Source organism: Trachypithecus francoisi, unplaced genomic scaffold (assembly GCF_009764315.1).
Source record: "Trachypithecus francoisi isolate TF-2019V2 unplaced genomic scaffold, Tfra_2.0 Lachesis_group21, whole genome shotgun sequence".
Lineage (NCBI taxonomy): Eukaryota > Metazoa > Chordata > Mammalia > Primates > Cercopithecidae > Trachypithecus > Trachypithecus francoisi.
The window spans coordinates 32,343,681-32,358,217 of record NW_022681467.1 but is presented as its reverse complement, the minus strand read 5'-3'; the positions used below and the strand labels follow the sequence as shown (position 1 = coordinate 32,358,217).

The 14,537-nt window shown below is 47.3% G+C and overlaps 1 protein-coding gene across 1 annotated transcript in view; it reads left to right on the top strand.

The window, feature by feature from the left end:
• The window catches only part of NDRG3 (NDRG family member 3), a 127,116-nt gene continuing 112,579 nt past the window's right edge, over positions 1-14,537 (top strand). Inside the window, exons 1-2 of the mRNA XM_033186334.1 lie at positions 1-209; positions 1,944-2,012. Of these exons, the coding sequence (XP_033042225.1) occupies positions 13-209; positions 1,944-2,012 (266 nt within the window). The 5' untranslated portion in view covers positions 1-12. The remainder of the gene's footprint in view (positions 210-1,943; positions 2,013-14,537) is intronic.

Genomic DNA, 14,537 nt, shown 5'->3' with positions numbered 1-14,537 from the left:
ACTACATCAAAGATGGCGCCGCCAGCCTCTCCCGGCTCAGCCACCATCTTCTCGGTAGTTCCCGAGGTGGACGGCCACAGCACGCATGAGCGGCCCGGCGTCCTCGGCGCGCCTGCGCGGCCGCAGCACCTCCTCCGCCCCTCTCGCCGCCGCCGCCGCCTTCGCCGCCGCTGCCGCTGCTGCACTCACGGCGGGTGCCCGCGCCTCAGGTGAGTGAGCGCCTCCGCCGGGCCCGCGGGGGGCGCGCGGCGCCGCATGCAGGGGCGTCGCTCCTTTGCCCTGCTCCTTCCCGGTATCATCTCCGCGGCACGGCGAGGCCCTGGGGGCCCGTGCTGCCTGCCTCCCCCGTACCCCCGGGGCCGCTCTGCCCCGCCCCGCCCGTCGGACCCAGGTCAGCCCGGCTTTCTTCGGCGGCTCCCCGAGCCCAGCCCGCCGGCGACAGCGTGCGGGCTGCAAGAGAGCCTCCCTCTGGGCTCAACGCCCTAGGTCACAGGGACGCCCCCCACAGGCGCGAACCCTTCTCTCGCTCCGGCTCTGCAGGTAGCAGAGCTCGGTGGGCCTTGGGGTTGTTCATCCATCTACCTCGCCCGCTCCAAGAGCCCAGATGCTTGGAAGAGGGACCGTGAGCAGCCCTTGCAGCCATCCGGCCCCAAAGCAGCAGAGGGCATCCTCTAACGGGACCCTACGACTGCCCTACCGGGGAGAGGCTTCTTAGCCCCACTTAACAGCCGAGGAAACTGAGGCACGGAAAGGTGAAGTGCCATGCCCAAGGTCACGCAGCTGACAAGTGGCAGGGTCAGCTCTCAACTCACGGTCTCGGGCTCTCAGGCCAGTGCGGTTGGAATTTGATCTCGTACCTTTGAAAAAATTTTGAAATCACTTGTCATCTCTGAAGTTGCTCTCGAACGTCATAAAAGTAGGCTGCACAAAGATTTTCTTGTCGGAGTACAATTGAGGTGTTATTGTAATAATAATAGTGTTATTAATATAAGAGCTAACATTCTTCCAACGCTTGCTGTGTGCCAGGGATCTTGCTAAGCATTTTATTAAGATAACCTCGTATAACCACCTCTGCATGTCCCAATCCAAATGCTGCCCCCTTCCTTGTCATGAAGCCCCTTTTTTTTTTCCTGCAGAGCTGGCCTCCCTATCACAGGTAGGAGCCCCATGGCTTAGGAGGCAGGGAAGCTCTCCTTTGGTGGCTTACTGACAGAACAAGAGTGATCCTTCCCTACTGGCATCCAGATCCGCCCGCCCCGCGCCCCCCTCCCTTACCCTGGCCCTCAGGGGATATTATTAGCCGTCCTTTCCCGGCTGCTGAGAGAGCAGGACTGGGCTGAATGGGCTGACTGGGCTAGCTGGGCAGGCTGGATTTGGAGGTGACAGAGCAGATTTGGCTAGCACTCACCTCATTCCGGGGCTTTCTGTCCGGGGCTTTCTGGTTCTGCCCTAAGGTTAGGCTTGAACATTTCAGTATTTAAGATAAAGTAAGAAGAGAAAGAGAACATTGATAGAGTGGTGCTGAATTTAAGAAGTCTCCCATGATTTAAAGTTCCAAATGAACAGCTGTAAAAATATGTGAATGTTTCTCCCCCAAAATAACTAGCTCAAACTGTCGTTTTTCTCCCTTAGCAAATCCTCCTCCACATTTCAAAGGCTCCACTAAATCACCACCTTCTCTGTGAAGCCTTCCCTGCTTGATTTTCCCACTTAGAATTACACATTCACAAAACAGGGTCTTAGCCTCAGTCTTACCCTGCGGACTTCTAGCCCCTTGAGGGCATGGTCCATCTTTGCAGCTCCAGATGCCTGGCTCACAGTAGATCCTTGGTAAGGACTCAGTGAATTTCCACTGCCCCTTTTCATTACTCAAAGGGTGGTGTTCTGCCCTTCTGTTCCTCCTTCCTGCCCTTCAGTTTCTCTTTGCTTGTCCCTTCCTTTAGATTCAACCTGTCATCACCATTTACCACTCAAAGGCTTCCATCCACCCTGTTGTTTTTGAAAACTTGCAGGTAAGAGTCTTGCATCAAAAAGCCTGTTTCTGGGAAGGGCGCGGTATCTCACGCCTCTAATCCCAGCACTTTGGGAGGCCGAGGCGGGCGGATTACGAGGTCAGGAGATCGAGACCATCCTGACTAACACGGTGAAACCCCGTCTCTACTAAAAAAACACAGAAAATTGGCCAGGCGCGGTGGCTCAAGCCTGTAATCCCAGCACTTTGGGAGGCCGAGACGGGCGGATCACGAGGTCAGGAGATCGAGACCCTCCTGGCTAATACAGTGAAACCCCGTCTCTACTAAAAATACAAAAACTAGCCGGGCGAGGTGGCGGGCGCCTGTAGTCCCAGCTACTCAGGAGGCTGAGGCAGGAGAATGGCGTAAACCCGGGAGGCGGAGCTTGCAGTGAGCTGAGATCCGGCCACTGCACTCCAGCCTGGGCGACAGAGCGAGACTCCGCCTCAAAAAAAAAAAAAAAAAAAAAAAAAAAAAAAAATAATAATAATAAAAATAAAAATACAGAAAATTAGCCGGGCGTGGTGGTGGGCGCCTATAGTCCCAGCTACTCGGGAGGCTGAGGCAGGAGAATGGCGTGAACCCGGGAGGCGGAGCTTGCAGTGAGCCCAGATTGCGCCACTGCACTCCAGCCTGGGCGACAGAGCAAGACTCAGAAAAGCCTGTTTATGTTACTCGAATGTGCACTCACAGTTGAGCTGCTTTTGGTTCTTCTTGTTTTTGTTTTTTGTTTGTTTGTTGAGACGGAGTCTCGCTCTGTCCCCCAGCCTGGAGTGCAGTGGTGCGATCTCGGCTCACTGCGAGCTCCGCCTCCCGGGTTCACACCATTCTCCTGCCTCAGCCTCCCGCGTAGCCAGGACTACAGGTGCCCGCCACCACGTCCGGCTAATTTTTTTGTTTTTTTTTTTTTCAGTAGAGACGGGGTTTCACTGTATTAGCCAGGATGGTGTCGATCTCCTGACCTCGTGATCCACCCACCTCGGCCTCCCATAGTGCTGGGATTACAGGCGTGAGCCACCAGACCCGGCCGAGCTGCTTTTGTTTTATTTTATTTTATTTTATTTTTTGAGACAGAGTTTCCCTCTTGTTGCCCAGGCTGGAGTGCAATGGCGCAATCTCGGCTCACTGCAACCTCCGCCTCCCGGGTTCAAGCGATTTTCCTGCCTCAGCCTACCAAGTAGCTGGAATTACAGGTGCCCGCCACCATGCCCAGCTATTTTTGCATTTTTAATAGAGACGGATTTTCACCATGTTGGCCAAGCTGGTCTTGAATTCCTGACCTCAGGTGATCCGCCTGCCTCCGCCTCCCCAAGTGGTGGGAGTAGAGGCGTGAGCCACCGAGCCCAACTGCTTTTGTTTTATTCTGAATTGTTACTTTTGAGCAGGGAAAAATGCCTGTTTATCCCCAACAGTGTATATGCTGTTTCGATGTACAGGGCAGTTTCATTTGCATGTTGCAGTAGGATAGCCTGAGGCTTATACCCTTTTAGTCTGTCCTAAATGCATGAGAGATCCATTGTTACATTCTTTTTTTTTTTTTTTTTTTTTTTTTTTTGAGACGGAGTCTCGCTCTGCCGCCCAGGCTGGAGTGCAGTGGCCGGGTCTCAGCTCACTGCAAGCTCCGCCTCCTGGGTTTACGCCATTCTCCTGCCTCAGCCTCCCAAGCAGCTGGGACTACAGGCGCCCGCCATGTCGCCCGGCTAGTTTTTTGTACTTTTTAGTAGAGACGGGGTTTCACCATGTTAGCCAGGATGGTCTCGATCTCCTGACCTCGTGATCCGCCCGTCTCGGCCTCCCAAAGTGCTGGGATTACAGGCTTGAGCCACCGCGCCCGGCCACATTCTTTTGCCTTCTGTGGCTGATTGCCCCTGGTTGTATCAAAGTAATCACACTTTTTACTGTATATCATTACATGGAATTTATAATAACAAATATTCAAAAGAGTCCTTTGGGAGGTAGCAGATATGTGCATAGATTCTCTATTTAAATAAAGCTTCTAAAAGAGTTTTTCCAAATAATTTTCTGTAAATATATTAACTATGGGTAAGATATGGATGTATGGCGCCCGATATGGTAGAAGATTCACAGTTGAATCAAACAGGGTCCTGTTGAGAGAGCTTACTAGCTAATTGGGAAACACTGTATCTAACTGGATTAAAATCAAATCTGAACATTCCCATATTAATGTTATAAGCAAAGCAATATTAGACTATAATGGAATAAGATATTCCTACATGGGGTGTTTCATAAAATTGTATGTTATTCAGGCTGAAAAGGAGCATTGAGTCATTAATTGACCTTCTCACTTAGCACTGTGATTTTTAAAAATTAATTTACCAGGCCGGGCACGGTGGCTCAAGCCTGTAATCCCAGCACTTTGGGAGGCCGAGATGGGCGGATCACGAGGTCAAGAGGTCGAGACCATCCTGGCTAACATGGTGAAACTCCGTCTCTACTAAAAAAAAAAAAAAAGGCAAAAAACTAGCCAGGCGAGGTGGTGGGCGCCTGTAGTCCCAGCTACTGGGGAGGCTCAGACAGGAGAATGGCGTAAACCCGGGAGGCGGAGCTTGCAGTGAGCTGAGATCCGGCCACTGCACTCTAGCCTAGGCGACAGAGTGAGACTCCCGTCTCAAAAAAAAAAAAAAAAAAAAAAAATTAATTTACCAAAGAAAGCCCTGAAACCTGGTAAATATCCATAATCAAGCTAACTAAGTTTTTGTGTGCTATTTTCAAGCGCTGTTAAGAAAGAAAGGTGGTGGGGGGCATCATCCTGAGAATTGAACTTGTCCACGGTCGCAGAACTGGGGCTACGACTTGAAATCCCAGACTTTTTAGCCACTAAAGGGTTATCAGTATTTCTTCTCAGTGAATTCATCCTTAAAGACATTAACCAGCAACTCTATTAAGATTCCATTTATGTGCTTAGAGCAGGGGTGGGAGAAGACATACAGAAACATGATTCATGTCTTCAAGGAAGTTATGGTCTGTTGGGGAAGAGTAAAGCACTGTTCTCTAATGTTGAAGTCAGCATATATATAATTGTTAAATTGTATGGTAGAGGGACTAGTTGTATCATGGGAGCTGGGGAAAGGGGAGGGCAAGAAGGATCAGTATGAGATGTGGTGGTGAGACCACTTTGGGTTTTGATTTTCTGGGCTTTGACAGGTGGATAGGGTCAGAATTAATTAAAAGGATAGCAAAACATTTTGAATCAGGGGCTGATGAAACAGACCAGATAGCAATGCCTACCATGTTTAACGAACAGTAAAAAAATTGGCTTGGCTGGCTTAGAGCAATGGTTCTCAGCCTTTAGTGTGCACCAGCATCACCTGGAGAGCTTATTAAAACCCATATTCCTGGGCTTGACCTTCAGAGTTTCTGATTCATTAGCTCTAGAGGGGAACCCGAGAATTTGCCGTTCTAACAAGTTCCCAGATGATGCTGATGCTGCTAGTCTAAGGATCACATTTTGAGAACCACTTGATTAGAAGGTTGAGAAGCTAGAGTCAGAAACTGTCAAATAACTTGTTCCAAAAAAGTGCATGTGTGTCAGATGTGAGGGTATACTGACATAGGAGGGTTCTGGAAAGATACATACCAAGCTCTAATGGTCCTCACTTCTGGGAGTGGGATTTAGAGACTTGGGGAATTTACTTTTTTACCTTTCTGTATTATTTTTGCATTGTGCACATAAAGCTTTTGTGTTTTAAAAATGAAAGAAAAATAAGAATCTTTTTTGAAGATATATAGTAAAATATTTATGGATTAAAAAAAGACCTTGCTAAAGTAATCTGGTGTCATCCAACAAACATTTTTAGAGTGTCTGCTATATGCCAGATGCTGCTAGCTTCTGGAAATGCAAAGCCTTTGCTGAAACTTGCAGACTGGTGATGGTGATTGAGATGGGCAGATAACAGCTTTACTTAGTATCATGTAAGCTTCCTAAGAGCAGGGACCAGGGTCTAGCTCTGTGCTTGGCTGATAATAGGCACTTAGTAAATGATGAATGAATGAGCAAATCCAGGTAAGAAGTGAAGACAGAAGGAAAGAAAAAAAGGCCAAATGGGAGATTCTGGAAGAAAACAGACAAGCCTGGATAGGAATGGTGAAAGGAAGGGGTGCATCAAAAAGTACTTTCAAGTACAAAGATTGATAACATTTTGGGTTTACTGCAGAACTGGATGTCAAATTGTTTCTTCTAAAAGATGCCCCCCCCCCACATTTCTTTTTTAATAGAGCTTGAAAATAGCACACAAAAACTTAGCTAGCTTGATTATGGATGTTTACCAGGTTTCAGAGCTTTCTTTGCGAAATGAATTTTTAAAAACCACAGTGCTAATTCTATAAAACTAATGTATAATATTTACCTACAATTAATTGTTCTCTCATTCATGTGAAATTAACTGATATATGAAGGATGTTTTTAATGTTATACAAAAGTGGGTAGTATTATGTCTTTTGATTTTATCTCTTCAGTGAAAGGGCTAGTAGTCCACTCAAAGTTCTGTAATATGTCTCATAGTAACTGACAGAATTTGACATTTTATCAGTCATAAATAAAAATTTGTTGCCCAGGCGTGGTGGCTCATGCCTGTAATCCCAGCACTTTGGGAGGCTGAGGCGGGCGGATCACGAGGTCAGGAGTTCGAGACCAGCCTGGCCAACATGGCAAAATGTCTCTACTAAAAATACAAAAATTAGCCGGGTATGGTGGCATGCGTCTGTAGTCCCAGCTACTCAGGAGGCTGAGGCAGGAGAGTCGCTTGAACCTGGGAGGCAGAGGTTGTGGTGAGCCGAGATCACACCATTACACTCCAGCCTGGGTGACAGAGCGAGACTCCGTCTTAAAAAAAAAAAAAAAATTGTTGTTGATGGCCCAATGGGGTGCACTTTGGAGGAATCCAGCTTCTTTGCCTTCTGAATTTAATTCTGTATAAACACTAATTACAGTGGCAAACATTAATTAATGTTATTGATATGGAGCTGATGTTCTCCCTGGATTTGGGAACAATGTGTTATATGGAGTCTTTTTGTGTGGAGGTGCCACTTTTTATCTTCCCTAGAGATTTAATATGGTAAATGAAGATTAATTTTCTAAGTACAGTGGTGGTTTCCGCCAGGCTTTAGCTATAGCATTTGACATTAATCCCCTTATTACCTAAAAGTACCCATGGTCTACAGTCTGGGGTTTTCAATTGATCAAGTAATATTCTGGATATAGCCACTCTTTATACTTAATTTTATTACTTATTACGTTTTTCTATTGTAAGTCTTGCAGTGTGTTTTGTTTTTTTTTTTGTTTTTTTTAAGACAGATTCTCACTCTGTCACCAAGGCTGGAGTGCAGCGGTGCGATCTCAGCTCACTGCAAGCTCCGCCTCCCTAGTTCACACCATTCTCCTGCCTCAGCCTCCTGAGTAGCTGGGACTACAGGTGACCGCCACCACACCCGGCTAATTTTTTGTATTTTTTTTTTTTTTTTTTTTGAGACAGAGTCTTGCTGTGTCGCCCAGGCTGGAGTGCAGTGGCCGGATCTCAGCTCACTGCAAGCTCCGCCTCCCGGGTTTACGCCATTCTCCTGCCTCAGCCTCCCGAGTAGCTGGGACTACAGGCGCCCGCCACCTCGCCCAGCTAGATTTTTGTATATTTTAGTAGAGACGGGGTTTCACCGTGTTAGCCAGGCTGGTCTTGATCTCCTGACCTCATGATCCGCCCGTCTCGGCCTCCCAAAGTACTGGGATTACAGGCTTGAGCCACCGCGCCCGGCCTAATTTTTTGTATTTTTAGTAGAGATGGGGTTTCACCGTGGTCTCAATCTCTTCACCTCATGATCCACCCGCCTTGGCCTCCCAAAGTGCTGGGATTACAGGTGTGAGCCACCGTGCCCGGCCTGCAGTGTTTTTTCAAAAGATGCTGCTGTTTTTAGTTTTGGGGCAATAGCTGTCATTTTGGGGGTACCACTAGTGTGATGGCCTAAGAAAATCATAAACCCAATAAATTAGAGTAAGAAAAATTATATGTAGCTCATAAAGATAACATGAAATTGCTTCCCATTTCTTCCTTTTTTTTTTTTTTTGAGATGAAGTCTCGCTCTGTTGCCAGGCTGGAGGTGCAGTGGCACGATCTTGACTCACCGCAACCTCTGCTTCCCAGGCTCAAGCTATTCTCCTGCCTCAGCCTCCCAAGTAGCTGGGACTGTAGGCGCACACCACCACGCCCAGCTAATTTTTGTACTTTTAGTAGAGACGGGGTTTATTTAAAATGACAGTTTTATCCTTACAGTGCTTCTATATATATACATATTTTGGGGGAGGTCAGGGAAGGTGGTTCTTTATTTTTCTTTTTTTGAGACGGAGTCTCACTCTGTTGCCCAGGCTATAGTGCAGTAGCACGATCTCGGCTCACTGCAAGCTCCGCCTCCTGGGTTTACGCCATTCTCCTGCCTCAGCCTCCCGAGTAGCTGGGACTACAGGCGCCCGCCACCTCGCCCGGCTAGTTTTTTTTCGTATTTTCCGTATTTTTAGTAGAGACGGAGTTTCACCGTGTTAGCCAGGATGGTCTCGATCTCCTGACCTCGTGATCCGCCCATCTCAGCCTCCCAAAGTGCTGGGATTACAGGCTTGAGCCACCGCGCCTGGCCTGGGAAGATGCTTCTTACAAAAGGGCAGCTGCAAAATAGGGAGACTTCTGGAACAATTATTTGTTTTTTCTTAAAGCGAAAAAATGGGTGGGATCCAAGAAATCAAAGCAGTAGATGGACAAACCAGGAGCATCCCCAAGTTATTTTCAGGAAACAGAGCAACAAAACACAAAGGTAAAATTTTCGATCAAGGAATTCTTCCAACAACTTAACTTTAGTTAGTCTTGGGGATTCCGAAGCCCTCCCTTTCAGTGGAAAAGTATGACTTATTACTGCAAACCCATTACTCCACTACAATAAACACCTTAAAACAGAGTTTTTGATCACATCTGTTTAATTGCACACAAGTAATACTACTGGGTAACCAGAACCAAGTGTGAATGTGTCGAGATTTCTACTGTTTTGCATGATAGTGCTTCTTCAAATATATATACATATATATATTTTTTAATTGTTGTTGTTTTGTTTTGTTTGTTTGTTTTTGAGACAGAGTTTTGCTTTTGTTGCCCATGCTGGTGTGCAATGGCACGATCTTGGCTCACTGCAACCTCTGCCTCCCGGGTTCAAGTGATTCGCCTGCCTCAGGCTCTCAAGTAGCTGGGATTACAGGCATGCAGCACCACGCCTGGCTAATTTTGTATTTTTAGTAGAGACAGGGTTTCTCCCTGTTGGTCAGGCTGGTCTCAAACTCCTGACCTCATGTGATCCGCCCGCCTTGGCCTCCCAAAGTGCTAGGATTATAGGCGTGAGCCACCCACCACACCTGGCCAGTGTTTTTTTTTTTTTTTTTTGAGACGGAGTCTTGCTCTATCATCCAGGCTGGAGTGCAGTGGTGTGATTTAGGCTCACTGCAAGCTCCGCCTCCCGGGTTCACACCATTCTCCTGCCTCAGCCTGCGGGAGTAGCTGGGACTACAAGCGCCCGCCACCACGCTAGACTAATTTTTTTGTATTTTTAGTAGAGATGGGGTTTCACCATCTTAGCCAGGATGGTCTCGATCTCCTGACCTTGTGATCCGCCTGCCTTGGCCTCCCAAAGTGCTGGGATTACAGGCGTGAGCCCCCATGCCCAGCCTAGACCCCATGTTAGCCAGGATGGTCTGGATCTCCTGACCTCATGGTCTGCTCACCTCAACCTCCCAAACTGCTGGGATTACAGGTGTAAGCCACTGCGCCCGGCCCAGTGCTTCTATATTTTTAAGGCTGAATTTTCTTTCATGGATACAAGTTGACTGCTTTTTTTTTTTTTTTTTTTTTTTTTTGAGGCGGAGTCTTACTCCGTTGCCCAGGCTGGAGTGCAGTGGGGCGATCCTGGCTCACTGCAGCCTCTGCCTCCTGGGTTCATGCGATTCTCCTGCCTCAGGCTCCCGAGTAGCTGGAATTACAGGCCCGTGCCACCACATCTGGCTAATTTTTGCATTTTTAGTAGAGATGGGGTTTCACCATGTTGGCCAGACTGGTCTTGAACTCCTGACCTCAGGTGATCCCCCTGCCTCGGCCTCCCAAAGTGCTGGGATTACTGGCATGAACCACTCTGGCTGGTTCCTTTTTTTTTTTTTTTTTTTTTTTTTTTTGAGACAGGTTTTTACTCTGTGGCCCAGGCTGGAGTGCAGTGGCATGATCTCAGTTCACTGTAACTTCTTCCTCCCAGGTTCAAGCAATTCTCCTGCCTCAGCCTACCGAGTAGCTGGGATTACAGGTGCATGCCACCACACCTGACTAATTTTTGTATTTTTAGTAGAGACGGGGTTTCACCATGTTGGCCAGGCTAGTCTCAAACTCCTGACCTCAAGTGGTCCGCCCACCCTGGCCTCCCAAAGTACTGGGATTACAGGTGTGAGCCACTATGCCTAGCCCCGTTTTTTAACTTTTGAAAGTGTAGCTTTTTTTTTTTTTTTTTTTGCAAAGGAGTTTTGCTCTTTTGCCCAGGCTAGAGTGAAGTGACGTGATCTCAGCTCACTGCAACCTCTGTCCCCCGGGTTCAGGCAATTCTCCTGCCTCAGCCTCTTGTGTAGCTGGGATTATAGGTACCCGCCACCACGCCTGGCTACTTTTTGTGTTTTTAGTAGAGACGGGGTTTCACCATGTTGGCCAGGCTGGTCTGGAAATCCTGCCTCGACCTCCCAAAGTGCTGGGAGAAAGTGTTGCTTTTAAGTCATTTTGTTGGGATGGTTTTAACCAGGGTGTTCACTAAAATATAACTTTGGATGATTAGGCCACAGGGTGTATTGCATTTCCAATACCCCCAGATAGGTACAAGTCTCATATTAAAGTACTGATGATAATAACAGTACCTAAATTTTGTGTGGGGCTTTTCAATGTTCAGAATTTTTTTTTTTTTTTTTTTTTTTTTGAGACGGAGTCTCGCTCTGTCGCCCAGGCTGGAGTGCAGTGGCCGGATCTCAGCTCACTGCAAGCTCCGCCTCCCGGGTTTACGCCATTCTCTCGCCTCAGCCTCCCGAGTAGCTGGGACTACAGGCGCCGCCATCTCGCCCGGCTAGTTTTGTATTTTTTAGTAGAGACGGGGTTTCACCGTGTTAGCCAGGATGGTCTCGATCTCCTGACCTCGTGATCCGCCGTCTCGGCCTCCCAAAGTGCTGGGATTACAGGCTTGAGCCACCGCGCCCGGCCTTTTTTTTTTTTTTTTTTTTTTTTTTTTTGAGACAGAGTCTTGCTCTGTCACCAGGCTGGAGTGCAGTGGCACAGTCTCAGCTCACTGCAGCCTCCACTCACTAGGTTCAAGCAATTCTCATGCCTGAGCCTCCTGAGTAGCTGAGACTACAGGTGACCGCCACCACGCCCAGCTAATTTTTTGTATTTTTAGTGGAGACAGGGTTTCACCATGTTGGCCAGGCTGGTCTCAAACTCTGCCCACCTCAGCCTCTCAAAGTGCTGGTATTACAGGCGTGAGCCACTGCGCCCAGACAATTTTCGGAATTATTTTATAGTAACATCCTGGTAAGCTCCAGTAACCTAACCTGAGAGTATGCATTAGAAGGATTAATGATCAGATGGCATCAAGTAGGGAAAATTGGTTATAGAGGTCAGGATGCAGATTGCTCAGGTTCATATCCTTGCTCTGCTGCTTGCTAGCTGTGTGACCTTTGGCAAATTACAACACCCTGTCCGAGCTTCAGTTTCTTCATCTGTAAAATGGGGTGGATTACAGTACCTAGCTAAATATGTTGGGAAGCAAAATGAAATCATGAGTCGATAAAGTGCTTATCACGGTACCTGGCATAATGTAAGCGCTCAATAAATTTGGCTAGTATGAGTATTATGTACTGCATTTTAGGGCTCTTGTTTGTCCTTTACCTCACTCAGGCTGCCTTAAAGTACAAATTGTTTTCAGGGATTCCGCCTTACAGCTGGCAGGAACCGGGAGCCATCTAAGAGTACGCCCAAGGGCTTTGCTGGTGGTAGCTTTCCTCGTGTCCTGAGTTGCCTTCTTCAGGAGTGGAAGGCAGGGGGTTGTGCTTCTGCTTTTAGAGTTACCTTAGTATGACTCCTGTGTTAAAACTTCTGCTGGCCGATGGGTGTCTGGGATTAACCAGAAGGCTTCTAGATGGATCTTGCTTTGTTCTAGCAGTTATTTTTTTTTTTTTTTTGAGACGGAGTCTCGCTCTGTCGCCCGGGCTGGAGTGCAGTGGCCGGATCTCAGCTCACTGCAAGCTCCGCCTCCCGGGTTTACGCCATTCTCCTGCCTCAGCCTCCCAAGTAGCTGGGACTACAGGCGCCAGCCACCTCGCCCGGCTAGATTTTTGTATTTTTTAGTAGAGACGGGGTTTCACCATGTTAGCCAGGATGGTCTGGATCTCCTGACCTCGTGATCCGCCCGTCTCGGCCTCCCAAAGTGCTGGGATTACAGGCTTGAGCCACTGCGCCCGGCCCTAGCATTTATTTATACCAGGACCCTGGGATGGATAGAATTAACATATAGGACAGACTCAGATTCCCAGCTTGGCAGTCTCTACAAACCTCTCATTTACCACCTGCTGCCAGAACCCAGGAGTGACACAACAGGAAGGTGGGCCTATTGCAGGAATTGCTGCCCTTTTCCTTTCAGGAAAATATGAGGGGTGTGCATGGCTCTTATCTAGGCCTGAGGATGAGCAGGGGTACTTCCTGTTACAGTGAGGATCTGTGAGCATATGAGCTACTTAAGTAGCTGCCTTTGATCCTTCCCCACCCCTTAGCTTATGGAGATAGGGGGGATAGCGTCTCTGAGAGTATTTCTTCTGGCGAAGAGGTACCCAGACTTTCCTTTATGCAGTGAAAAATCTCAGTGAGCTGTATTTTTAAAAGTCTTCCATGGAGCTGGGTGGTTTGGCTTGTTTATCTGGTTTCCTGGGGGAGTCTCCTGAGATCTTTTGCTTTCCTAAGGGCCCCCAGGAGACAGCAATAGTAACCAGCATCCGTTACCATAGACACTTGAGGGGATGTTTAAGTCAATAGTTTTATGATTAAATTAATTCAGGCTTTAACACTGGGGAAACTTAAGAGCCAAGTCTTCAGATAATTGTGCATCTTCTAGACTGAAGTATGGAATTTAGCCCAGTACTCTGGGATCTCTTTCAGAGCTGAGCTAGGAATCCACATGCTAGTTCCAGCTCCACACCTAGCTGGCTGAGTGAATTCAGAAATCACTTCAATTTTCTGGGCCTCTTTTCTCATTGGAGAATGAGGGCATTACTGTAAACCAGTGGTTCTTAGCCCTGGCTGCATGTAAGAATTACCTGTGAAGCTTTAAAAACAATACTCAGGCCCTACATTAGCCCAGTTAAATTGGATCTTTAAGGTTGAGGCTGAGTCATTGATAATCTCTGCTTCCCAGGTTTAAGTGTAGCTGAGATAACTACGTGCACAACATGACCAAGTTTTAAACAAAAAAAAGTTAAGCTTCTGTGTCATTCTCCTCCTCAGAAACCTTCAGGGGTTGTCTGTGTGGTAAAGTCCAGCTCAGGTGCTCTGCATTCTGAACCAGCCTACTTCTGCATCTGCAGCTTGTCTTCTTTCCCAGCTACATTGTTCTTGGTGTCTGCTGAATGTATTGTCTTTTTTTTTTTTTTTTTTTTTTGAGACAGAGCCTCGCTCTGCCGCCCAGGCTGGAGTGCAATGGTGTGATCTTGGCTCACTGCAACCTCCACCCTCTGGGTTCAAGCCTCAGCATTCCAAGCTGGGATTAAGGCATGCGCCATCATGCTCAGCTAATTTTTGTATTATTAGTAGAGATGGGGTTTCACCATGTTGGCCAAGCTGATCTTGAACTTCTGACCTCAAGTGATCTTCCCATCTCAGCCTCCCAAAGTGCTGGGATTACAGGTGCCCTGCCTGAATGTTGTCTTTCATTCTTTCCCAAACCTGATGTCCTCACCTGTAATGTCTCTCCTGCCTTCCCCTTTTCAAAACATATCCCTTCAGGGCCCATCGTTCTCCCCTCCCTTGGGAAACTCCTGACCATCCTAGTCCTTAGTTATTTCTCCTGCCTCTGCATAGGTTTAGAGCTTCATTAGCTCTGAGTGTATGTTCCAAACACTAGCTGCAATGTAAACATGATAACTCAAGCAACATTCAGTCCTTCAGAGAGTGGGACACATGTAAATACAGGTTGAGTATCCCTTATCCAAAATGCTTGGGACCAGAAGTGTTTCAGGTTTTGGATTTTTTCCAATTTTGGAATATTTGAATTATACTTACCAGTCAAGCATCCCTAATCCTTAAATCTGAAATCCGAGTGCTCCATTGAGCATTTAGTTTGAGCATCATGTCAGTGCTCAAAAAGGTTTGGATTTTGAAGCATTTTGGATTTTGGATTTTCAGATTGGAGAGGCTCAACATGTGCCACTGGGGTGACTTGTATACTGTTAAACGTGTGATATGGTGTATT